General features: G+C 39.9%; 3 protein-coding genes across 3 annotated transcripts; 1 reads left to right on the top strand and 2 right to left on the bottom strand.

Annotated features, from left to right (window-relative positions):
• The first annotated feature begins 895 nt into the window (after positions 1–895).
• Positions 896–5,591, top strand: LOC103467189 (emerin). The gene is made up of 7 exons (XM_008413321.2): positions 896–1,117; positions 1,279–1,377; positions 2,551–2,582; positions 2,883–2,908; positions 2,996–3,049; positions 3,145–3,207; positions 4,187–5,591. The coding sequence occupies exons 1-7, from the start codon at positions 1,036–1,038 to the stop codon at positions 4,398–4,400; spliced, it is 570 nt and encodes a 189-aa protein (XP_008411543.1). The 5' UTR covers positions 896–1,035; the 3' UTR covers positions 4,401–5,591.
• On the bottom strand, positions 4,520–13,368 carry LOC103467188 (uncharacterized). The gene is made up of 8 exons (XM_008413320.2): positions 12,951–13,368; positions 12,172–12,225; positions 11,786–12,094; positions 10,321–10,629; positions 9,207–9,521; positions 8,987–9,136; positions 8,840–8,902; positions 4,520–6,371 (listed from the first exon to the last, which is right to left on the bottom strand). The coding sequence occupies exons 1-7, from the start codon at positions 12,979–12,981 to the stop codon at positions 8,859–8,861; spliced, it is 1,212 nt and encodes a 403-aa protein (XP_008411542.1). The 5' UTR covers positions 12,982–13,368; the 3' UTR covers positions 4,520–6,371; positions 8,840–8,858.
• Positions 13,369–15,899: 2,531 nt separating this feature from the next.
• slc25a33 (solute carrier family 25 member 33) lies at positions 15,900–25,689 on the bottom strand. The gene is made up of 7 exons (XM_008413322.2): positions 25,439–25,689; positions 22,304–22,477; positions 20,543–20,620; positions 19,419–19,519; positions 19,159–19,225; positions 17,167–17,447; positions 15,900–17,088 (listed from the first exon to the last, which is right to left on the bottom strand). Exons 1-7 carry the CDS (start codon positions 25,477–25,479, stop codon positions 16,889–16,891), a joined length of 942 nt encoding a protein of 313 aa, XP_008411544.1. The 5' UTR covers positions 25,480–25,689; the 3' UTR covers positions 15,900–16,888.
• Between the last annotated feature and the right edge of the window lie 1,064 nt (positions 25,690–26,753).

A 26,753-nucleotide genomic window follows, 5' to 3' on the forward strand; every position in this document is an offset into this window, starting at 1 on the left:
TAATGAATTGTGTGGTAACGATTTTGTGAATTAAAATGCTGAAACGTTAACCGAATTTATGTATCTCATTTACTGAGCTGAACATTTTAAACCAAATGCAAATATGATTCAAAAGCAAACCAGGGTTCTGGTTGAGGGGCGGTGTCCTGAAACGTTTTTATATATGCTTGTGCCAACAGACCTCATTTAAAAGACTGAATTACTCTTTGGCATGTCAGGAAGACTGGCAAAAATACACATTTCTCTTGTTAAATAATAAAAAGGAAGTTAATCTTACATAACACAAGCATCTCTGTGGTTGCCAGTCACACACTGAGCAAACGGGCAAAGAAAAGCTCACTAATCAAAGCTCTCTACCTGAAGACAATGTAGCCACACCTATTGCTTCTGGCACTGTACTGCATTCTTGTGTGAGAATAATCTAACTAAACCAAACACTGAATGAAAAGGTTTTCTTTCTGTGTAGCATAAAATTGTGAGGGTTTATTTAAAATGTAATAATTTTAAAAAAATACTATATGTCATAGGTGATCAACTATAGCCAAAGTTAGATTGACCGCTTTTACAGAAAAGTCTGTCGAGTAGTGTTATTGCTACAATCATAATTTTACATATAATACTGTATTTATGGCCTTACAGTATTACCTCTTAAAAATATTCAGTCAAACCGCCTCTCTGGTTTTACCGTATAAAGGGTTAATACACATACTTGCCTGCTGGTGGCGCTGCTTCCGTAAGACACTGAAAACAATTCCAACAAAGAAAAATCCAGGCGAAACGGAAGTTGTGCGCAATTTGTGTGGGAGAGCGTTTGTTTTGTGTCTGAGATCAACTCTGAACGGGCGGGGTTATGGCTCTGAACGCACACGGCTTCACCGCGGCTCGCCGGCAGAGAAATCGAGCTCCCATGTGTAGGAGGAGTCGACTTGGTTTTCTTTTGACGCCAAAAGAAACTAAACTACTCTTAACCGCCAATAAATTCGAAAAAAATATCCAATTTAAACCAAAGACAGAAACCGTATAAAATAGATTGAAATGGCTTCGCTGGATAACAAGTCTCCGCAGGAAATCAGCGATCTGCTGGACGAGTACGGGATCAAACATGGACCTGTGGTTGGTGAGTGAATCACCGTCAGTGGACCTCGGCGGGCCCCCTGTCCGTCCGTCCGTCCCTCCGTCTGTCTGTGTGAAGTTTCTACCCGTGAAGTGTTTGGTGTGATTTTCAGGCTTTTCATCATTCCTAATGTTGGTTTGTGTGTGATGTCTGTTCGTGCTCAGGAACTACCAAGAGTCTGTATGTGAAGAAGCTGAAGGAAGCCATGGCCAAGGGGAAGAAAGCTAAACCATCATCTGATAAAACCTATTACAGAGAGGAGGGTAATCAGTCCTTTATAGACTCATATAGTTTTATACATACGCTGGATTTATAAGGTTGACGTAGTAAAAGTTGAATTCTCTTATCACATGTTTTCCTTGGTACTTTTTAGCCCTGCTCAATGTATCCAAATGCACACAGTAAATATCGGTCTCTCTCAATAAATTCAGTTCAGTTAAAATTTCTGTATTTACCCCGAAAGGGAAATAAAATGTACTGATATTTCATAGCAGCATGTCCTAAATAACACTTGGGTTGTTGGCAACAACTGCTAATCCACCCCATTTGCTTTTGCATCTCCTCTTTAAATCTTTGGCTGGCCATACAGAGAGCTGTTGGAATCTGATACATGCCTATTATAATCAATGGAAGAGATGTTTTGAGCTGAGCTGATGGAGTGGCCCATGGTGATGGTGGGGTTATGGGTTGGTGTGTGTTATGCACAACGAACACGGGTGCATTTTATTGAGATGTCGTTTTGAATGCATAGAGATATAATATCAAGATCCAGTTGTCGTACCATGCATCCACAACCTCATGTTGCTGAAAACATCCCAGTTCTTCTACAACCAGCAGACTCAGCAGACTTGTCACCATGCTCTGGATCGGCGTATGCAACAATATGTTCCAGGTCGTGCAAATATCCAAGAACTTTACATTGAAGAGGAGGGCACCAACATTCCACAGGCCACAATCATCAACCTGATTGATGGCTGAGTCAAATTTAAGTCACGCCAGATACTGAATGGCCTTTGAAAGCCCCAATGCAGTAAAACTGCAGGTTAGAGTGGCCTTTTATTGTGGCCAGCCTAAGGCACTCCCGTGTAGTAATCACACTGTCTAATCCTCGTCTTGATATGCGAGTGTGACAGATTGTGTCAGCAAGGGAGAAGTGGTCACTAACTCAGATTAAGACAGATTGGTGAACCACAGTTGAGAGAGCGAGGCCTTTTGTGTACGTGGAAGAAGTCTTTGGGCTCCTGCACAATGGGTGCAAAAACAAAAGTGCTGTATTTATGTCTACCTACCAATCAGTGTAAAAACTGCAGCATATATTAAGCATCACTACATGATTTTCCATTAGAAAATTCAGGACAGCGAAGTGTCTGATACTTCTGAACCGTGTTTTTGTGGTAAAACCTTATATTCAATGTGATATTTGTGTTTTCTTGCAGAGGAGGAAGTCACTTATGTTTACAGGACACCAGTAAGTATCTCTCCCCGCCCTCTGCTCAGGTGTTTGTGGAACCGCTTACTTACAAGGTGCAAAGTGCACTTCCAGGTCTCTGGATGTACACTTTGGTTCACTCTCTAGAGTCAAAACTAACATTCGTTTCAAGTAAAAGTCGGCGATGCAATTATTTTTGAAAATTTGAGCCAAGCACCCTGAACAACAGCTCTGCATGTAGCTTAACATTTGTAGCTGCTTATAGCGTAGATTTGCTGCCCTCACACCCACACTTGGGTATAACTTCAGTGCTTACAGTTTGTTTCCATCTTCTTTCAGAGCAGAAATGAGACCTCTGGAGACGGGTCAGTTTCTCTGTTTTATTTCTTGAACTGTATTTATGCCACTAAATCGAGATAGCAATTACAAACCAGTCTGTCTTGTTGCTACAGGGGGACTTACATGAGATCCAGACGAGACTGGGCTGAGGGGGAATATGGACATGAGTAAGTCAGAATCAGCGGTTCCTGAAATTGGATTTTTTTATTTTATTTTTTTCAAAAACCCTTTAAATCTTCTACTTTTATATGACTGTCTGCAGCACTTCCTACTCGAGCTACTCAAGTTCAAGGCCTGAATACAAAGGAAGGGATTTGGTTGATGAGTGAGTACATCTGTGAAATATCCTACCCTAACCTCAGCTGCTGTAACGTAGCCATTTGTTCTTCTGCAAACCTCATTTGCATTCTTTCAACACCTTATCAGTTATTCTGAAATTATTTAAAAAAATATCAGAAAAAATGTCCAGTCATTTTATACTTTGTGCCATTTGGATGCACTTCTTTAAGCAAGTTTTATTTATTTTTTAATGTTGCAGATAAATCAGCTTCATTTCAGAGTCTTTATCTCTTGGACTAAAAGCTGATTTTCTTTTTTTTTTTTTTAAACATTGTTTGTGAAATGTGTCTTTATGCTTTTGGTAAAAACTCTCCAAAATGACTATTTGTTTTCAAAACAAATTTCTGAAGTAGTAGTAATTTGGCATTTTATTTTTTAATCTAGTCAGTATGTGAGAAGAAAAAAAAAAGCATTTAAAATGAAAAAAATTATATAAACGTCAATGTTGTATTGACTAAATTAAAACTACAGCCTTTATTAAGCATTAAGAGACTTTTAATTATGAAAATGAAAGGCAATGGATCACAATACTTATCTAGACCTGAAAATTGATTGGAGTGAATTTCATAAATTTTCAACATTTCATAGAAACCCAGCATGGCAGCAACTCTGCAAAGTCTCGCTCTCCTGCAAGCTGAATGATCTGCTGACATGTTTCAAGAGATTGTGGAAACAAATTTTCTTACATTTATACAAAAAAGAGAAGAAAAAAAAGATGCAAGTGCAAACCATTTATAAATTGTATTCATTGCCAAAGTTTGTGTTTTTGTAACTCCAACCCAGATTTCACATTTATGAATTACCTAACTTAATTTAACTGATCAGTGAGGAACATCAGTGCACAGAAACTAAATTGTAATCTGAATTAGTATAACCAGCTCTTTATCAGGTATATTCACGGTAGCTCTGGAGATTTAATTCAACGCATGACCGATCCTCAGCCACAGCCTGACTTGTTGTTTCAGGCCCTACATGTACGACACTCCGTCCACCTACAGCAGCAACTCGTACGCCAAACCGACGCCCATGAAGTCGGAACCAGAGAAACCAAAGGCGCAGAAGTCGTCCCGCCTGATCCCCCTGTGGCTCCAGTTCGTCTTCTTCCTGGCTCTGGCAGCCTTCCTTTACTTGGTCTTCTCCAACATGGAGACAAACGAGGCCATCAAAGGAATAGTGTGATTTTAGTGAAATTGATTTGATGTCGAGGGATGAGATACTTTATTTTACATCTACAGTTGATGGATGTCTTTTGGGGATTTTAGACTTTGCTGTCTTTGTGGTTGATGCAATATTTGTGCTTTTTTTTTTTTTTATGCTGAAATTTGTTTGCACCTACCTGCTGCGGCTGTGGCTAACAAAAAAAGAAAAAAGCTTGCACCTTCTGGTCCTCCCTTTTAACGTCTTCTAAAACAACTTAAATTTAAACTGAAGAGTAGAAAACTGCATGTAGACCACAAGCGGCACCGTTTTATTATTCTTAAGCGAAAACTGACACCAAAGTGGGGGTGGGGGGGAAATGTGAGCTAGACCCCCGTTAAACTTTGGATTTAAAAGGAATGTCTTGTTTTTTTTTGCATGACTGTACAGGTAAGGGTAAAATACATTCTTGTTCACCAAGTTTCACTACAACACCTCTTTGAGTCAAACTGCAGAACAAACAATTTTTGTCGAATACAGGCGGCGGCTCTCTGTTGATCCTATAATTGCTGGGTTGTATGATCCTTCAAAGCTCCTGCTGCTATTTTGTTGATCATTTTGGTCTAAAGGTAGAGAGCAAAGTAAAGAAATATTTTTACCAATCTTATGGATTCGGGGAAAGTAGGGTAAATATTGGGTTTTTAAAGTGTAGTTATACGATCTAAATTGTCATTTCAGCTCTCCCTTTTTCTTTTTTTTTTTTTAAATATTGGTTTTGTAATAAAAATCAGAAACTTACACCTGAAGTTCCCGGTTTAATGTGTGCATATTTAAACGCTGCAGAGCAAATATTATTGACGATGACACACTTGTTTATTGTACATAATTTTGATTTAACTCATTTTTCAGTGTGGCTGAATTGAATAATGTTTGTCAAACAAGTACTGATGCTTCCATTTTGCTCACAGCCATTTATGCACATTTTGGACAGACTTAAATTCAAGTGCCTGTGCATTACTATCAATTCTGATAAAACTGTAAATTGCATTCAATAAGTACATGAAGATTTTTCCAAAGTAAAAATGTAAAATTGCTCAATACAAGCTGTAGTGCTACAAGTTTATGCTTTGCTCAAATGTGCAGCACTTTTGTACCACATCATCCATCTATCCAGAGTTTGTAATTTGTTTTGTAATTGGTTTTCATAATATAATAAAGAGCTTGCAGATGTAAGCATTTTAGAGTTTCAAGTCGTTTATTCAGGAACAAAAGTGTCGAGATAAATAACGTATACAAAAACAAATTAACCGCATACCGCAAGGTGTCTAAAAAAAAGCTTTCTATATTGTAGTTTGCTCTAAAGAAACGTACCATCAGCAACATGTTTAGATTGTCTAACAATTTGCACACAAAACTGTAGCATTTTTACTACCTACAGCTACTATTTACAAAAACAAGTGCAAAAAAAAAATACATTTGATGAAGATGCATAGTAGTGTTAGTCTTTAAGAACATTACATAGTATAATCCTTTAAGGATCATTGTTCTGAGGGCAGGTATCTAATCATTAAGCAGTCTGTTATTAGTGTTGTCTGGAACAAAAAGCTGCTGAACTCTGTATAGAACACAGAAACATATTCGCTCATTTCACAGATTTAAGGTTTAGTGTACGTCTGAGACGGTGACGCTCTAATCATACTTTACACCTGGCTTAAACAGGAGCGCAGAAACACACATGCCACTGCTGCTCCAACATGGCTGCCGGCCTGCACGTTACAATAACATGGTGCTGAACATTAATCTTATTGTTTTCCAGTAAGAGTAAAGAAGCCAGTGCAGTCTCAAACTGCGTCCCAATGGAAGTGCTGAACAGAAGTGTGGGCTGTAAACTGGTTCCAGCAGTCACCAGCAGGTGGCGAGCAGCAAGCATCCAGTTGCTGCCGTCTCCCCAGTCTTCTGCAGTTCATATGTGCTTGAAGAAGACTTGAGCCATCTGGATGTCCAAAGTTAAACCTGATAAAATAAGGACAGAAATGTATACATTTAATCTATGAAGCAAAAAAATAAAATACCAAGTGCTCTGAAAATGTATTTGTTCAACATTCTCACATTTTGTCAGCTATTTGTAAAATTAATCATTTCTAGAGTCACCTTTTACTGAAACTATTGCTGTAATTATTTTGTTATGCGTCTACTCGTCTTTCACATCTACAGACGTTTTGAAAATTATTCTTTACAAATTACTTTAGGTTTAGTTGAATTTAGGTCTGTGTCTTTCCGACGCACGAATAACCTTTTTTTTCCCCCTAAATTTTATGTGCCGTAAGAAACACAATAAGAGCTAAACTAGTTTAACTACATTAAATCAAAGAATATTTCAATAGTTTTTGGTCCTCATTAAGCAGAATCCATATTAAAATCAAATGAAAGACCATATTATGACAGTTTATAAATATATTTATCTATGTTTTCCTCCCTTTAATAGAAATACCAGGAAATTACAACTAGATTCACAGGTAGTCTTTGTAACTCATGATTATTAGGAACAGGAAATCACCTGTGTTAAGCTGAACTGTAGTCAAATAATCAGAAACATGGAGCTCCTGCTCACACCACAGGAACAGAACGACAGATGATTTAAAATGGGCACACGTGCCAAAGGTCATACTGAAGGACTAGCCGCTACATTCACACCCACCCCAACTCTTGGGATTATCCAGCACAGAGCAGCCTGATAGCTATCATTAACTACTGTATCTAGTTAACTTAAAACTACAGTATGTTAAAAGGCTTTGGTTAAAATTAGAGGTGCGCCGATCGATCGGCCACCGATCATAATCGGCCGATTTCCGTGAAAAAGTGTMTGATCRGTGATCGCCRATCACGGTCTCTTGTTGYCGATCACACAAACCGATCACCTGCATCTCATTTCGCAGCCTGCCTGTGCAGCTGGTCKCCTCTTTCCTTCACWCKGCGCAAACGCGCAGCAACAAATCCTAAGCGATGTGGAACTATAACGCACTGAGTGAATGGGGAAGTTTGCGTGTTGCAGCGGAAAATTGAAGCACGTGGGGTGAAGAAGGTCAAAATGCATCTACACGACGAATCTAATATGGCATAAAAAAAAATGCCATACTTGACGGAGTTTGACTACATCAAGGCTCACTGCAGTAAAAAAGACATATGGAGTGACAATCAGATAGCAGGTAAAGCAGCCCACAGCTACCAACACTCACCCGGATTAGCATGACGGTCAGAAAGCTAAACAAAAAACCCGCAAAATTATTTAAGTCTTCGAGCTGCAATGTTCTGTTCTCGCTGTTGAACCGCTGCTACGCGCTACAGGTAGTAATATTTCAATTGGAGCGCCGCTTCTGCTCCACCTGGACTCTCACACCGAATCTCTGCTTAAAGCTGCAGCATCCAACTTAAAAAATAAATTTTACATATGTATTAAAACTTTCACTGTCCTAACATGAGACAAATAATCTCTGAAAAAAGAATCGATCTCCTCCCTGTTCTGCATAATTACTCCGCTCAGTCAGAAACAGCCACTCAGAACTAGCAGTAATCAGCTAGCCGCCATGCTATCAGGAAGTTTTCATTCAGTAACTCAGGATTGTTTATTGTAATGGATCCTGTATTTGCCTTTGAATGGTAAGTTTTATACTTGAATTTTTTGGCAATGTTGAGAGGTTTTATTTTGACTCTTTGCTTTATTTATCCTCTTCAGAGCCTTCATATGTTTTCAGTCTGTTAAAGATAGTATTACCGATAGCAGTACAATTTGCACAATGCCTGTTTTGTTTAGTTTTCTTCTTGGAAAAAGTTATTAAAAACAAGGTTTTAATAAGGATTATTCATGGTTCCTTTTTCCATACAATGTAACCGGTAGTGCTTATGATAAAAAAAATAATAATTACGTGATCGGTATCGGTGATCGGCTCTCATGGGTGATCGGAATCGGAAGGAAAAAACCTGATCGGCACATCTCTACTTAAAATGAAACAATTACCGTATTTTCCACACTATAAGTCGCACCTAAAAACCTTCAAAGAGACGGAGACTGCGTTATCCAGAAAGCAGTTGGGCACAATATCGCAACACCAACACCGTGAGTGAAACAATGACTGGGACAGCCTACTATATAAAGTACTCGGGGACCTCTTCTTTATTATTACACATCCACATTTGGAGAGCATGGCACAAATCCCGGACCCTAACGTCTATTCTATGTGCCTTATAATGCGTTATGTATGAAAAAAGTTTTAAAATAGGCCATTCATTGAAGGTGTGCCTTATTGTGCGGAAAATACGGTAAGCACTTTTCAGTCAAGTAGTGTGGTTAACATGTCTTAGGTTCAAATTTCCAGGTATAAGGTGTATTTATTTTAATTTATTTTAAAAATAATGAGGTAAAATCCAGACATTTATAAATTTCCAAACATTTCTAAAACACGCTAAATTTTGCACACAAGCACCTGTCATCTGAGGACTCCATCATAGCTTGTGGACTGATAAGGCAACATATGTGTTGTCCACACCTGTGAAGAGAAGAACATCTTTCACTCTAAATCACACGAGGACTTATAGATATTTTTAGTCTTCTGACGGTGAAGCTGACTCACAGGTTCTGGTCTCCCGCTCTAATTCAGAGGGCTTCTTCTCCTTATTGCACATTACCTTCGCCACAGTAAAAATAATGATGACGGCTATGACAAATGTCACCCCGGACACCAGCCAGCTGATCACCATGGGGCTCAGTAGCGGGTCAGGATCTGAAAGTGGGCGGAGTCATTCCCCAAGTTTCACTCAGAAAACTCAAGATTCCCCATCTTTGTGCCTTACCTTTAATGGCTATAGGTAGTGGCTGGCTTTCTCTGGAGACAAACGTGCGTCCGCCCAGCTGGACCCGATACAGGCAGTAATAGTATCCCTCGTTGGAGCTCTGGGCGTTGGGGAAGGTGAAAGTGACAGACTTGGAGACGGCCGGGAGCGACTGGCGCACCGTGCCGTTGGAGCGGACCAGGCGCAGCTGGAAGGAGGCGCCGGGGTACTGGCGCGGGGTGGAGCAGGTGATGTTAAAACCCTCGCCTTTGATGACGGAGCCAGTCGGGGCCTCAGCAGACGTGTTGTACCAGTGATGGGGAGTCAAAAGGTCAACTGGCAGTAAAATAAGGAAAATGAATTACAGATAAGGTACAAACGTGTTTGAGTATATGAGTAGTTGGCATTACAAATCGGTAAATTGTTTCTCACGCAAACAGTGCGTTAAACTCCACAACAAAATACCAAACAATATTCTGTAAAAGTATTCATCTCAACTGAGCGAAAACAAAAGCTAATGGCTTAGCATGCTATGGTCTTGTACACAGTCTTTAAAAAAATAAATATCTTCGCCATATTGTGTTAAGAAAATGCAAACATGATAAACACATAGTAGGCAGCGTTGCACAAAACTGAAATCTATGAGGACCAATCAGATCGCGTCAAAACCAACATGGTGCCAGAAGGTTCATTTGTGTGGACAGATATACAATTTGAACTACTTTTAAATAGCTTAGAACACTAAGTTAATAAAACACAAGATGATGTTGCCTTTAATGAAACATCAGTATTTATATTGACACTAAATTCAACAAAGTCCGACCTCATTTCCTCATTTCAGAAGCAAAAATTATTGCACTGGATTTTATTTAAGTACGTTAGCGTAAATGCGTTTCATTATAAATATAAGCTTCTTGTCAGATTTGTACTTTTTTAAAGTCTGAAAACGTAAATTGTTTCCTTGTTTGTTATAAATCTGACTTTGTCCAAAAACATGAAATCTTAAAAATGCAATGAAATTTGGAGTTGTAACATAAACTGGAAAAACTTTCAAGGCAGTGCATCACAGAAAAAAAACAACAAGAATGAGGATTAAAATATTTGTATAAAAAGCACGACAGAGATTAATACTCACCCACAGTAATATTAACAGGATGGCTGGTTGGAGATGTGATCCGGTGGGGAGGGAAACCACCCCTTATGTTGTACTGGCAGCTGTAGCTGCCTTGCTGAAACGATTCTACATCAGACAGAACCAGGCTGACTCCGATCTGGGTCGGGTCCGCGCTCTGTGTGACCAGCGGCGTCTCGACTCCGTGCTTGTACAGGTGGACGTTGCTGCCCCGGTCACGTGGTTGAATGTTGCAGTAGAAGTGAACAGACTCCCCAGCAGAAAACACAAAGTGAGGTGACAGCACTGAAAGCCTGGGCTCCATTAGAGTACCTGTGAGGAAAAGCAACAACGTAGTTCATTGATTACAAATTAAAACACGATGTTTGCCTACGTTGCGTAAAAAGATGCATAACCATTTGAATCCTCACTGTCTGACATTAAATGAGATGAAACTAAGCCTCTCAATATTTCACAGGCAAGCACATAATTAGGGAATAATAAAGCAACATCTCAAGACAAAAGCCAAGAAGTCTAATGTTTTTTTTAACTTAACACTGACCCTAAAGCCAGAGTTTCCACCACTGTACTGTAAGCCTGACGGGCCACCAGGCTTTACTTGTGCCCCCACCAGGCTAAGCATTGTTTATTTAATTACTTTTTTTTATGTTTGCATTTTTTAGGGACTTTACAGTTGGTGTTCAAGTATTTGTCTTCCAATAACACATAATTATCAAGTGATATTTTCAAATTTCCTGCCAACTTTAAAAAACTTAACTCAAAAACATGGATGAATTACTGCTTACCGCCTCAACCACTGGGCTTAGCAAGTTTTCTGGGGAAAACCCTGTTAAAGCTACACAAAAATTAGTTAGAAAGTGGCAAAAGGGAACAGACTAATATTGTTTTTTTTGTTGTTTTTCTTGCCATGGCCATCCCAAAGCCTTTATCTCATTCTCAAGAAATGTGTTGGCAAAGATAAAAAGTGTGTGTGAGAAAGGCAGCCTACAAACCAGACTCTGTTACACCAGCTCTGTTCAGAGGAAGGGGCCAATATTCCAGAGCACTGTTGTGAGAAGCTTCTGCATGTTTGCAACTCTAAAAGGCCAAACTTATTTAGTTAAGTCTACCAAGTAACAAAAGTGTGTGTATACTTCTGAATTTGAAGAAAGTAAAATAAACTCGCCCTCTCTTTTTTCTGATGTTAAGCAAACAGAAATAACTTTGGTAATCCTAACTAACCTAAAACCGGGAAACTTTAGTCTGATTTAAAATCAGATAGTGAGGGAAACAAGGTTACAAGTCTTTTCACAAGGCATGTGCAAACATCTGGTTTCAACTGCAGATGTCCTTAGCATTTTTGAACAGAACGTTGTTACTTTGACCTGTATTTTTTTAATTCCCAGCCATGTCTTCTAATGTGCTTACACCCCATTAAACTGCTCCCACACCTAATCAACACTATGTCGACAACAGATCATGGTCTGACCTGAGCATTTCACACCAGCATCATTCTGATGGCTGCAAATGTAGTTCCTGTTAATGAAGGCATCACAGTGGATCAAGCTGGACTCGTGCCCTTTGCAATGGACGGAGCGCAAAGCAATCTCTCCACCGCCCGGGCCAAATTCGGCGCCACGTGAAGCAGATTCAGCGATGCCGCAACCCAGCTCCGAGCACACCACAGTAGCTGCCTGCATATCCCAGTCATGGTCGCAAATAGTCCCCCACTTATCGTGAAGGTTTACTTCGACTCTACCGGAACAGTGGTGATCCCCGTTCACTACTCTCACCCCACCTGCGGATCGGAGAAAATTCACTTAAGAGACATGAGTTACAATGAATGCAGATTCATAGCAGTAATCCCAGACTCACCATACGCCCCGACACCAAAAGCTCCTACTCCATCGAATAGAAAACCTAACAGGCCTATGACGGAAGAGAAAGTAATCAGAGTTACAGATTCAAAGCCATAGAAAACATCTATTTACATTAACATGGTTAACTTTTGATGTTCCTTTCCACTGTTGCTATATGCATACTCGGTATGAAGGATTGATGCAAAGCAAATGACTAATTTAGCTCTTTGGGGAGTTTGGATAGGTCAATCTTCTGACTTTCTTTAAATAGATAGCTTGTTTACCAACTGGAATGATAAACCTTACACTGCCAATACCCGCTTATGATGTCCTCATATGTTAAAGTGAAGTCAAGAGGAAGCTTTTTTATATAATAGCAGATCTACAACAACCTCAACCCTCAGCTGGACCAAGTGCTTCACAACATCACACATAAATGATGAAGCAAGAAATTAAATTCAGTTTGATTAAAAAATAATGTCAATAATAAAATTGGCAGTAAAATACCAAAAGTAATAATAACATAAATAAAAACCAAGACATACTTTATTTCAGCTACAGTGATTTCCCAAAAACTCGAATTAATCAAGTACTAACTAACTTAGTGGTTGTCAACATCTACCAATAAAATATTTATTAAATAATTTTTAAAAAGAAAACACGCACGTAAGCTTCCCTCTCGGTTTGTTTAACAAAGCTCAAATGTTCGCTGGTAATCACGTTGCATAATCACGTAGAAAAAAAGCGACACTGTGCTAACTAGCCAACAATCTTGGCTAATCGCTGATGCTGTACCTGTTAAAATGACACGGAGGAATCTCAACATTGTTCCCTCAGCCTCCCATCAGACGTCCGGGTGTTGTCCTAGTGACGGAGCCGCTGACAGTTGCTGGAAAACATCCGCTAACCGGAGCAACAAAGGACACAGCGGGATGAGGCGCTAACGGCTAACCAACGGATACACACGAAGCGCGAGCAAGCTTGGAGGCATTGTCCGGCTAATTAACACATTTTATTCACATTTAAACACTGCGCTAAAGGGGAGTTGGAGGAGTTTTCTAGTGAACCCTGGTGGCTTTCACGCTTCTGCAGCTGAGTTAGCTCCGAGCCGAAGGGAGCCCTTTTCCCTGCGGCAGACAGAGGTCAGCACAAGCCAAGTACATCACAATGTCTCCCTGCTCGCAGAAGCCGCAGTTTGCTAGCTCCCGCTTCCGGAGGCTCGGCACGCAAAGAGGCGTGGCTTCAAATTCTAAGTGATTAAAAGAACATTCTTATAATATATGTAATAACACTCAATCGTTCAAGATATGAGCAATTTGAATATGGAAACATAATGTTATTGGATCTTAAGACTAAATCAGATACTTGTCCAAAGCACTTAGAGTTACATAATAGTGTGTACAAAGTCTGCAAGAAGATAGTGACTTGCAATTCAAGTAAAAAAAATAATAAAAAATTAAATATTGATTTAAATGTAACTCATTTCATTCGAGTATCTTTAACAGTCATTGTCATTGCTGTGAGGAAGGATCTCTGGTAGCAGTCAATCTTACAACGACTGCAAAGAAGCCTCTGACTGAAGACACTGCTGCTGTCTCATGACTGTAATAAATGACTGTTATGTTTACATTTCAACAACCAGGAAGTGGAGAACATATTTCACAGTAACATATTCTTGGTGACATCATCAGTTGTTGGAAACCACTGCTAATCCACCTTGGTTGCTTTTGCTATTCCTCTTTAAATCGCTGTCATGTCATAAATCAGGTATTATTTGAGCTTTTGAGATGCTTTTGCGTCTCAAAAGCATGCAATCATATTACAATCCCGTTACAAAATAAGACTATAGCATTAAGGAGCACATAAAAAGAACAAATCATTAAAATGCAAATTTAACACAAATTAAAAGATATGGTCAATAAAATGGATAAAGTCATCTTTAACCCCTGCAGGGAAGCTAAAATTAGGACCGACTAAAGAAAGATTTGAGACTGGAGGGGAGGTTCACCTCTGAGCACACAGCTACAGAGGAATGGTCTGCATCAAAGTTTGTTCATGTATTAGATTGAACCAGTCAAAGTCTGGACTTAGATCGCATTAAGAAAATGTGTCAAGACCTGAATACTGATCATCATAGTCTCCTTCCCATTTGATTTAGCTAAATTAGCCTCCAAGTGTACTAAAGTGGAGACATGCCTCAAAAGATTTGCAGCTGCATGCTGAACCTTTCATGTTTTATTTTTTTTTTTAATTTAGGGAATTCTATTTTCTTCATTTCACAATCATCCACCACTTTGTGCTGGTCTAGCACCTGAAATCCCATTCAAATGCACTAAAACTTCTGCTTATGACGCGACTAAATGTTGAAAAGTGTATGAACACTTTTGGACATCTCTTGGAAAAACGATCAAAACAGACAGTTTTGATCGATGGGGAAAAAAAACGGAACAATTTGCTCTCATCAAGCAGCCAGATAAAACAGGGTGTGTTCTTCTCACGGCTGCCGCAGACATGAACCTGCTTTCTCCTAATTTATGTTTGTACCTCGACATCCGTTCGGTTTTGCTCAAACCTGTTATCCGTGAACTGCAACGCCCCGCTGTGAGTAATGAGCACATACAGGACTGATGATCGCCTCATGGCACACACCACTAGAGATGTGTTATTATAAGCATACTTGTCTCACTACTCTGTTATGTAAAAAGTTAAACTCTTACATGAATGGAGTCCTTGTTTTTGATCAGTGCTGCTGCACATCAACATACTTACTGTTTTTGTTCACTTTTACATACATTTAGCACAGACTAGTGTGGACATTTTGTGTTCCATGTAGACGTGGGTACAGAACACCGTTTTCATGTTTTGTCAAAAATTATTTATCCCTCTCTTATCCATGATGGCATCATGATAATCAGCCCATTTTTATTAGGCATATTTCCACCAATAAGTAGTTGTCACACCATATTTACACCCCAGAGAAACACAAGTCATGGATTAGAAGTTCTTGAAACTGATCAATTTTAAAGATAAAAGAATTAAGAAAAAGCTATTTATTTTTAGAAGGGTACCACCAAAAACTAATTTTTAATGTGGGATAATTTCCCCCTCTGTATATTCATTTGATCTGATTTTACTACATTTTCAGTCACTCAATAGAACAAACTCCTACAACTTTCAGGTGCCTCACTTCCTCAGTATGCAATCAAGTTTTGCAGTAGATTAATTTATTCAAATGTTTTTCTAACCTCTGTCACCTAATAAAATAAGATAAAAATGTTAAGTGACTGTCCTAGTAAGAGACATTAGTAAAAATGTGAAAACTCCCTTTTTTTTTTCTTAGGCTGACCCATCAGAGTCATACTGTGTGAACATTTTCTGGTGGGAACAGGCAGTTTCACTCAGCTCCTCATGACAGCTCCCAGCTCAGTCCTCCCACTTGCTCACGAGTCGGTTCCAACCGGCTGGAGGAGACGGACGCTGTAGCTAAATCAACCGAAAACAGAAGGAAGAGGACGTGTTCTGCTGATTCATGTCTGAGTCATCATGGGGCTTTCACATGGCATGACTAAAATAAAAAAAAAAAGAGAAGAAAAAACTCCTCCAGGAAGTCCTGTTCCCCCCCGTTTCCCATCAACTTGCTGATGTAGACGAGGCAAAACATAAACAATAGAGCCAACAATAAAACCTTGTGTAACAAGGAAGCCATATGTTCTCTCTAAAACAGCCTTGGCTGACTTCAGGGAGTCAAATCTAAATTCGTTTATTTTGGCTGTAACTGCAGTTAGTTGACCTTGACAGAGTTCAATTGGGGAGGTAAACCAAAAGCTATTAAAATAAACTGAGCACGTGTGTTTTTAATCAATCTGAGGTTTCACTTTAAATTATGGATTAAATGTATTGTTCCAATTTATCGAGAGGTAGGTGCAAATATATTTCAGGGGGTAAAATGTCGATGGTTTAGAGGTTCGAGAAAACTATGATAGTCATTCAAGAATGAGAGCAAAAAATGTTTTGACATTTTTATAAATCTTAAAACCATGTAGCTGTCTTAGTGTGTTTTTAATGGTTTATGTGGAGACAGGTCTTGAAAAAATAAAATGGTATCTTAACGTAAATATATAAATGTAAAGTGATCATTTTTGATTGAACCTCCAATTTGATTTTTTTTTTTTTTTTTGGCAAAATATCAACGTCTTCACGAAGGAAACATGTGCCTCTGTAGAGTTGTGCATTTATGGAAAAATACGATAAATCTCTTTGCAGATCAAACAACTTCAAACAGATTGTAAAACAGAAATCTAAGTAGCCCGTGTTACGAAGACTAAAAGAACAGCTCTAGTATTACAACTTCTCCTGAATGATATTGTTAGCTAATCGCGTCAACCTCCCCACATCATTCGTTATGATACAGTGATAAACAAATATCTTCAAAATTACAAAACAAAAATAATTTAGTTAACTTAAATCTAGTCATCTACAAACATGACCTTCCACGGGTAAGCAGTTTCAGTACCGAGGCTTTTGTGTTGACAAACTAACAAGCTCTGAATTAAATAACGTGTCGAACTCTTTGGATGTCAGTACAAGCTGCTACCGTTTCTTCGCAGTGGTCTGTGCAGGATCGCTTTGAAAGTCAAGTATGTATGCATGTATATGCTACGTTTTCTTCAGTCTCTTGGGATTACTCTGGAATCCATTGTGTGCAAGGAAAGTCCCAGCTTTCAAACACGACGTCACTTGGAATCTCCCAGCAGGTGGACAATGAGTTCGTAGGTGGACAGGACGATGGCTGTGTTGGGGATTTGTCTGATTAGCTGCGGAACGAGTCCTCTGTAAAAAGCTGCGTAGCCTTCTTCCACAGCTATCAACCTCCCCGTCTGGAAGAAGTATTTGTACTTGCTGCCCTCTTCTCTGAGCCTGGTCCTGATGACCTCTGTGTGGACACAATGAATAAACTGTTAGACAAGCAGAAATGCGTCAGGACTCTGAGTTTTATATGCAGCAAATTTACCATGTGGGTAAGCTATGCAGGAAGCGCAGCCCTTCGAAAAAGCTGCCGCCATCATCAGCCGCAGGAAGTCTGATGCTCTTTTCTCGTTGTCTCCGTTCGGCGAGGCGAACTGGCTCTTGGCGAGGTGCTTCTTCAGCGTCTCGTAGATGAGGAAGCAGATCATGGTTTCGGAGATTCCGGCGTAGGACGCAGTCAGGCCGCGGTAGAAACCCCGCACTCCCTCCGTCCTGTAAACGTAGCGAGCGCACTGTAGCGCGTTCATCTTCTTCTCTCCTCTGGCTCTGAAAGTCAAACCGATACGGATCGTTAGTGACAAGAGGTCACGTGTGGTTTTTAATGGTCTTATTTTCCATGAGGTAGAAGATGCCACAGGCAATGACAACCAATTCAAGACAGACGTTTAAGGAAAACGAGCAATTTGTGGTTGCTGTAAGTAGGTCAGCTCTCAAACGTTCTTAAACAGCTGAGGGAATAAAAGGCCACATCGTCTTGCTTTTATTGTTTAATAGGGCTGATTATGGCTTACTGGGAAAGGTATAATGGTCTGCAATATTGAAAGTTGTGGGTTAGACTCCAGCTTCCTCCTCTGTCACAAGGGCAAGGCATGTGTTGCCAATCCACAAAGTGGTTAATAAATGCATTGCCCATCAGTTGTGGCTCTAGTGTAAAGAGCTTTGATTGGTACAAAGATCCAGACCATTTCTATTTAGTGGGTCATTTGGAATATGCAACATAATAAAGGTCTGAATTAAAAGATTCATCTTTCTCATCGTCATTAACCCACTCAATAAAGAAAACAAAAGTCCCTCAAAAGAAATCTATCTGCAAACAACCTTAATCACAAGTCTATCTTAAAACTAGAGATGCACCATTGGCTGTAGCAACTGGCAGGTCAAATATAAAGAATAGATAGTTCCGGTGCTTTTATTGAAAACAAAACAAACTCAACAATAATTTGTCTATAAGCAGATAACCAATAGCATGGACACGCCATTTTTTTTTTAGTTTGATGAAAAACAGATTAAGAAGTCATATACTCTTTTTCACAAAAAGTTGGCATATGTTTTCCTCTGTTATGTGTCGTAGCTCTTAGAATAAAAAAAAGATAAAATCCCAAACGGTCAAACTGGAACTGACTGTTTGATACAAAGGATTTTGGCATCAGCCTGGAAAAACCTCATCGCTGCATCTCAACCTATCAAGATATTTTTTTTCCCCAACTTAAATTCAATACAAAAAATGAAACCATCCAATATTTACACCCAAAATCTCTCCTCAAAGACCAACTTAAAATCATCTACTGAAACAATCTGTTCACAGTGCTTCTACTCTTGATATGAAACCTTTGACTGGTTTTTGAAAATCAATGCCGTTTCTGCTCGTTTGGCGTGTTTAATTTTTTTTTGTTCATTTTCAGAATGCTCACAAAATTTCAGTGGAACCTGAGAATTTGGTTTAAAACACCAGACTGCAAGCAAAAAGCCCTGGACAGGAGAAGACATGGATACAATTCACTCTTTAAGTGATTTGTCACCTTTATCCTACATAAGGAAGAAAGATCAATTCAATGTTTTCCTTATTTTGATCAATTATTAACCAGTCTAACTCAGCTTCTTCTTCTGTTCACAGTTATTTATCCTTCCAAATTCCCCTGCTTGTGCAGCAGGAAAGAACCCGTCTTTTTAGGGGCAGAGAGAGCAGACTTGTTTTCTGTGACCTTACTACTGCTCCAAACTTGGCAACGTAAATATGGCCAACTGGATGAAGGACAGTGCATCAGTGGTGCGTATTTATAAAGGCAGGTCACATGCTCGGCCTCATGCACTGCAGAGCAGTGGGGCCGTGAACTCAGGCCCCCCCAAACGGCTTCACTTGAAGGTCAATTATACTTTAGCACCTGCCAACCCCCTAACATAGGCGTTTCACACAACAACACTATTCGCCTAAGAACATAAACAACTATAGAAAATACCAACAGGGAGAAGAACATACTTTTTCTCCAGCTGCATCCTTGTCTTGACCATCCAGATGGGGTTCATCAGAGAATTGGTAACAAAAGCTGAAAAAAAATTAACATTTACATTTTAATCTTAAAGTATAGGACTGAACCATTCAAGCATGTCATAATAATGTTGGAGACAATGAAGTTAATTAATAGTTCATGTTATCAGGTTTAATAAATAGTTTATATGGCACCAAATTGCACAACATTTCTCTTCCGTTTATCGATTAGAGACGCCTGGGCTGCTAACCTGCAGTACCAGCTGAGGACATGTGCACCAGTCCACTGTTGGGGACAAGCAGCCCGTTGAACATCTCCTTTGATTTTGAATATGCAGCAAAGTAAATGGCTCTGAAAGAGAGAGAAAGAGAGACGCTGATAAGGACTCTAATCAGAAGCAGCTGCAGATTAGCTCACAGTTTTACAATAAAAGTGTTTTCGTCAACTCGGTGCAAATGTGAAAGCGAAGCTATATATGAAAGCGGAACAGGACTGTGTGAAGTTTTGATGGCGTGCCTAGAGGAATCTCTTTCCTAGCGCCAGCTCTCTCTGTTCTGCTTCTGGAACAGACTGTCGCTGCACCAGAACACGCTGAATAAGCACCGGCCAAGCCAGAGATGCCCACTGGGACGCTCTGCATTGAAATCTGTCAAAGCTCGCCGGTCTAACAGCAGCACATAATACTACTGTGGCTACTATTCAACCACAGACGAAGCTTATAAGTAACACATAACTCCCTTTTGGTGTTAAAGTCCGATCAACATTTAATGCAAGGTGAATCAGAAAGTATTTGGTACGGCAAGGTTATCAGCTGAAGGGAAATGGTGCAAAGTGCACAACTTTGTTGACACTAAACATACAATAAAGGTGAAGTTGAGACGTCACAGTATGTTCTCCTGTCCAAACTTTCCCCTGTAGATTAATCGCCACCTATTCCCGGTATTTTGTTTGTTATTCTGTCACACACACCCACACACACACAAACGTGCCCCGAGGTTTATGAAAAACAGCCGTCTCATGTTGACAGCTGCATCACACGCAAACTGTATGAGACTCGGAAGCCGCTGCCATAACAACAGCTTCCTGTTTATGTAACAAGTCCGGTTTTTTTTTAGCTGTTTAAAAAAAAAAAAAAAGATAAATAAACAGTTTTGCGTTTTATTGTTTGCCCCATAGATTCAGTTTAAACCTCTGGAGAGTCAAAGTTAAAACGCTTTATTTTGAATGTGCTTTGTTTATTGTTTTTGAATCCATCGAGCCGTTTATGTGATTTTCATCTGCACCAATAGTCCGCCATGTTTGAAATACACTTGGAGCAAAGATGCAAAGCAAAGCCTTGGGAACTGAGAAGTGTGCACAGTGAGTCTGCTGTACCTTGAAGGGGCAACACCCACGAGATTCGGCCCGAGTCCTCGGAAGAGAGAACTCGGTCCCTCTTTTTCAAGAATCGATCTGTAATGGACACAAAGCAGAAACATTTAATACACCGACATGAAATAAACCAACTTTAGTTCATGTCACTTTTCTTAGTTTTTTTTTTGTTTTTTTAAATCAGGGGAATGGATTCAAGGACTCTGCTGCAATCCCCCTTACAGTTGCATCAGCTCAGTTCAGTGGATTCTGCTCTGAACTTCGTGCCCTGGTTGGTGTCTGGCGAGTCACACCAGGCGCGTCCTCAGAGACGTTTTAACCCTTTGAGGGAAGTGACCCATCCTCGCCATGTGACAGCTCGCTCTGCCCTGACTGGAACTGAGACGAGGGGAGTGTTTCTGTAATGCACACTCCGTTAATCATGCAGGGCTCGTGAACTCCACTCCGTTCTGTCACCGACACCTGACGCCTCTTCTCAAACAATGACAAACTGACCACTTTTTAAGTCGAAGCAATGTTCAGTGTCAAGGTTTCATTATCGGAGGCCCATGAAATCTGTTTGTTATTATCCTTTTTTATTGTGCGCCGCTTCTGCCCCACTCTTAGGAAACAAATGTTGCTGCATCTTAAAACACACAAGCTTAAAGAAAAATAAAAGTAGACGATAACATTTCTTCAACAAGCTATTTATAGCTCTCCATCAGTGGCCGCATGAAAAAACACATTCAATTCGATTTGTTCTAGAAATCTGCATAATTATGTACATATTAAAAAAAAACATTTTGAACAAAGACACTGAAACATCATGACTCATCTTTTAGATCAAAGCGATGTCCAGTCAGGCTTTTAGTGTTGGGTCAAATTAAATTCATTTTCTTTAATCTCCTTTTACATTAAAATGCAGCTTTTTTTCTATAAAACAACAATGTTGCATCATTAGATACAGAACTTTAAAAAAATTAAAGAAGAGCAAAGCGAACGGTTCCACTGATCAGTGGCTGAGGGAGTCTACATGTAATTAATCGTTATCATTTAGACAGTAAAAACAAAATCAAATGAAATAAATGTCAGCTTGACGATTTATTTGTTTGGCAGTCCTGGAGGACTATCTCCAATATTTACAGCCTACAAAAGCAGCCGGCGCCAGTTTAGACCAGTTGAGTTTGCAAACCTAGTCATCCAAGCGTAATACAACACTGACCCAGCACCGCGCCTGACTAATACCCCTCCTTCGTTCTCTCTCTCAAACAGCTGGGGCAAAGTCCATTTCTTCTCAACCAATCGCTGCAGACATGAAGATGGACCACTTCCACAGACATCACAGAAATCGGTTTTAGTCGAATCACGAGGCAAGAAGAAAAGAGGGAGTTTGCACTTGAACAAACAGCGGGTTAAAACCTCTAAACATGAGCAGGACACAGTGTACTTAATCCTCGCTTTATGTAAGATTAGATTAAAAGGCGTTTTGATTTAAAGATTATAAAAGTGGCAGGACTCTGGAAGTGCTTCCAGGAATTTAAAAAGAAACGTAACAAAGCTTTTTACTTTTGAGATAATTGGAATATATATTTTTTTATTATTACACATTATTTCCAGTCGTCGATCTAAATGTTGTGCAGATAAACATCAGGTTTCACCAGCTGCTGGGAAGGAACAAGTCGTCCCACCGTTTGCAGTTGGAACAGTAAAACATCTCCAGAGACAGATCGCAGGGTGCGCAGCGTTGCGTCACCGTTTGGCTGACAACATAAACAAACGTCTTACCGGAGGACCTGCAGCAGCCCCGGTGTAACCGTCCCGGGTCGGATGACCCCGGCGCCGCTGAGGGTTCCCAGCTGGACCTGGAACACGGGCCGCAGGGTGAGGCCGGATGACTGCAACCGTGTCTTCAACACCTCCAGCGGGCAGGTGACGATGGCTCCCACCGTGCCGCTGCATCTACGAGACGAATCGGGAGCATTAGGAACTCGGCAAGCTTTGAGACGTGAATATAAAAACCCCAAGAACGCAGCCACAGAATCATCTGTTGCCATTGGATGCAACTTATTAGCTTTCACCGAGGAGTGTTTTTCCATCAACGCGCAGCTGAAGAGCTACAGGCCAAGAGACCAGTGAACAATTATGGTGTAAAGCAGTTTCCTCACTCTGCAGTGGAAATTGTTCGAGCGGACCCAACACATCTGGTCGACACGGTTCTTCAACTCAGACATCCTAATTGCACATAAAAAAAAGGAGCTTCTTCCTGAGGGGAGGTGTTTTCAGAGCAACTCTTTCAAAGTTATTCAACTGGTTAATAAAGCAGAACGTCTTTAACAGCATAACCTCACCAAGCAAGCTTAGCAGACCAGAGCTGATTACACTAAGCCTCCCTGCTGTGTCACATCTGAAGGACAAAATCAAATATCTTGGCAAAAGTAACGACTGACCCAATTATCTCGTCACCGATTACCTGGAATCCAGTTACGCCGTTATTAATCCGTCAAGGAGAAATTAACACTTATTGCATTTTTCACAAGGCGTAGGCTGGTATTAGAGATACAGTTTGCTAGTACCAAGCACAGAGATTTCCTATAGTGTTCACGTAAAATTTAAAAAAAAAAATTTTCCTACTGCTTATACTTTTCAAACTTACTTTAGCAAAAATAATAATACATTTAGAACCAAGAATTGCTTACTGTGCAGAATATTAGAGCTTTTCCGACATTTTGGTCTTCATGAAACAACACGGGTTCAACAAGAAGTTCTACATTAACGGCCTGACCTTCAGTCTTTAACTACCAGAAACTGTGCACATTTTCCTCACCTTCTTGCAATCCTGACTAAACCAAACACTAGCAGGTATGTTGAATTGTTGCTGTGCATGCAGCTGACAAGTCGAGCCAGGGCAACAACACCGGAAGAAACCAAAGGATTTCAAACCAGCTCCTTCAAGGTGAAAATGAAACAGTTTGAAAGCACAGTCTAATTAATCATTTTGTGTCCTTCAGATCCAGACAAAGCCCAGTACTATAATAAAAATATTAATAATAATGTTATCTATACCATTCATTCATTACTAGTTTCACATGAGCTTAAAAAGAAGCAGTGGTAGATGTCAAGCAAACCTTTTAAGTCCACGTAATCTTACACTGCTTCGCTGTCCTGTTCCTTGTAGGGTACTGGTATAACGTGCTGGTTTTAGATAGTTAACCAGTTTGGGTATTGTCCTCTGGCCAACAACCCTATGGTACACTTGTGATAGTTTTAAAATGGAGCATTACCTTAATGAGAGCGATGGACGGTTCCAACACCTAGACTACTCAAATTTTCAAAACAGACCGTTTCAAAAATTAAAAACATGTTTTTCTTTGCTAATAAGAGTATGGCCAGGTTTTTTTTGGTTTTTTTTTTAAACCTTCAAGTTTAAAACTTTTTTATATACAAAAAAGTATATATGGTACAAATTTCATCACCTTTACCCACCAGCATGTGTATGCTAGCCGTCTCTTTGGACATCAAGCAGCTACGATTTTTATGACCACGAAACAATTTTGTTTTCGCTCAGAGTGTAGAACCAAGTTCACGATTATGAGCATTCAAAATGTGTCATTTCCTGGAGCGGATAATTTTCTCTCTCAGTCACAAGAATGCAGTAATATCCTGGTGACAAATCCCTGTGCTCTTGCTTTTTAGTCATTTTCTTCTCCTCCTCCTTCTCTGGGTAGCATAGGAGTGCAGAATGACTCTGCTCTTAGAGAAACAGAGGTCTAGCATCACATAGAAAACCTTTAAACCACAATAACAGCATGACAAGACAATTCCAGGGTTTTGAAGTTATAACTTAAAAAAAAAAACATGAAATACATTGACAGAAGAAATTGATGTCTAAACTAGACTAAATGTTTTTTTTATTCTGTTTAAATTTTTGTAATTCGGTCATGCCCTTTGTTGCATCTCATTTTCAAACCAGGCACAATTAGTGACAAACCACCACTGTACGTCAAGTGCAGTTTACCTTCCAATTCTCTTAATAACCAATATATTAACTTGTCATCTCTTTTCAGATTTAGTAAAAGCTTCAACCTTTTGACAATAGATTCAGACTTATTATTGTAGCTACCTATGACACCAACAAGCCTGATTTTACTGTAAATTTCATATGCGGAGCTAAAACTTAAACGTTAAATGACACCATTAGCAAGACAGGATTAAAAATAATTCCTCCTTCAACTATGGCTTTTATTATGCAATCCAAGCTGCTTATTGCGAGGTAATGTGCAGTTTTGAAACGCAAACATTGCGTGTTGGGATTGTCGTCACCGTCATGTCACAGGAGCGGTTGCTGCCTCTTACATAATGCAGTGAAGGACATGTTGATGCTAAACGCTAGCTACAAATGCGACCGCGGTAAAAACAGCCACATTGACAACGAGGGTAAAACAGTCAACCAAACCACGTCATTATGAAACCCGTTAAGCTGATGTTTAATCTCTAAACTGACAGTAAATTGTTGAAATAAGAATGTCGTTCGACGAGAAACTAGCTGGCGCATCTCAGGCAACCTTAGCGGCAGAAGATTAGCAAACTTCCGCATGGAGAAGGTTTACGCCGGCCGGTCATTGTCCACCACAACCTTAATAAAGTCTTAAAACTAAAGTTCACAGCTTTCCCATATAACTTAATCGCCCTTTAAAATATTTACAATACTAAATAATCAGTCGGTCACTGAATTAAAGGATAAAATAAAGAAAGACGTTGACGGCACACGAGAGGTTGCGCGGTGCTAACAGGAGCTAGCTGGATTTAACGCCATCATAGGAAAGTACAAACCATTAAAAAAAACATGTCGGATCCAAACAAGTATAATATTTAAAATAACGTTCACACATTTTAAGTCTACATAACCTTGAATTGACTTACCCCCCGGCGAAGAGATGCAGCAGAGTGTCCTTCTGTGGCATCTTTCCCGTTTGTTCAAATAGCCACCATGTTGTCACTGGGGTCCTAGTAGAAACCGCGTTGAGCCGCAGAAAGAAAGACGGGGACAGAGTTTAAGTCACCGGTGCTCAGCAGGTAATTTATATATGCATGTCCAACCCCGTCGCCGGCTTTTTTGGATCTGTCAGCGGACAGCCGTGCTGCCCAGTTCCGTCCCATTTACGTAAGAGGGACGGACGGGGGTGTCGGCTCTGACGTGGTCACATGTGCTCCTCTCCGTGTCTCCTTGGCTTTTTTCAAAAGTGTTGCACGACCACGAACACCAACACCAACACAACTTCCAAAAAAAGAAAACAACCGGGCAATACTTTGAACTGCTGACCTTGAGCTGCTTTAGAACAAAATAAAGCAGGGTCAGTACAAGCATTGTACTTATAATTAGTGTTGCCACTTTCAGGGCCGGATTTAGAAAGATAAGGGCCCCTGGTCTAGAGCCATTTTTGGTGCCTTTTCCTAAAAAAAAAAAAAAAAAAAAGGAAGAAGATGATGATGTGAGATGGCTCCATGTTGCCCCCCCCCCCAAAAAAAATACACTGTAGCTGCAGAATTTAAAAATATTTGAGTATTGTATACATGAATAAAGATGTGACAATATTAAAGCGCCACACTTCATACGGCCCTTTGAGTTTCACAACTACAATGTTTGTAAAACACCATCACAGTGCATGTTTTTAAGCACAGTGTCGGACCCTGGGATACTGCCGGCCCAGCCATCTTTCACAAATGAAAAGGACGACCACCATGGCCATGTCGGCCATTGTCATGGAAAAAGTTACTTTGACAAGTCTGGTTGAGAAGTAACACTAGACAGTCTCCAGGATCAAGGGCATCCCCTGCTGTTATGGCACTGTAGAAATCTATAGGAGAGCAGCTTGATCAATCTCATGATAAGATCATGCAGACATGATCTCATCATCAGACACAATCTAAAGCACAAAAGGGGTGAGGAGCACGTTATAAAATTTTCCATTATAGCCATCTCTAATACAGTGAGGTGTCAGTATGCTTTATGATGATAGTTTTGTAAAAGAGTGAACAAGAAAGCAGTCACACACACAGAGGTTGGTTAGAGTAGTATTCAAAAGTTACACTCCAGTAAGAACAGTAGTTCAACACATTTTTACTTAAGTAGAACTAAAAATTAACCTCCCAAGAAATTACTTAAGCTTGTAGAAAAGGCTACTAAGACAGTCAGAAATATAAATTTATGTGCGAATTCTGGTATTTTAAAGACTAA

The sequence above is a fragment of the Poecilia reticulata genome, linkage group LG7, assembly GCF_000633615.1.
Source record: "Poecilia reticulata strain Guanapo linkage group LG7, Guppy_female_1.0+MT, whole genome shotgun sequence".
NCBI lineage: Eukaryota > Metazoa > Chordata > Actinopteri > Cyprinodontiformes > Poeciliidae > Poecilia > Poecilia reticulata.

Coding starts and splice junctions, on each gene's coding strand:
- slc25a33 (XM_008413322.2), bottom strand. CDS start 25,479: ATGCCACAGAAGGACACTCTGCTGCATCTCTTCGCCGGGGG. Junction 22,478..25,438: donor CTGCATCTCTTCGCCGGGGG/GTAAGTCAATTC, acceptor TTCGTCTCGTAG/ATGCAGCGGCACGGTGGGAG. Junction 17,089..17,166: donor CTGCATAGCTTACCCACATG/GTAAATTTGCTG, acceptor GTGTCCACACAG/AGGTCATCAGGACCAGGCTC.
- LOC103467188 (XM_008413320.2), bottom strand. CDS start 12,981: ATGTTGAGATTCCTCCGTGTCATTTTAACAG. Junction 12,226..12,950: donor CCTCCGTGTCATTTTAACAG/GTACAGCATCAG, acceptor CTTCCGTCATAG/GCCTGTTAGGTTTTCTATTC. Junction 12,095..12,171: donor TTTTGGTGTCGGGGCGTATG/GTGAGTCTGGGA, acceptor TCCGATCCGCAG/GTGGGGTGAGAGTAGTGAAC.
- LOC103467189 (XM_008413321.2), top strand. CDS start 1,036: ATGGCTTCGCTGGATAACAAGTCTCCGCAGGAAATCAGCGATCTGCTG. Junction 1,378..2,550: donor AACCTATTACAGAGAGGAGG/GTAATCAGTCCT, acceptor GTTTTCTTGCAG/AGGAGGAAGTCACTTATGTT. Junction 3,050..3,144: donor GAGGGGGAATATGGACATGA/GTAAGTCAGAAT, acceptor GACTGTCTGCAG/CACTTCCTACTCGAGCTACT.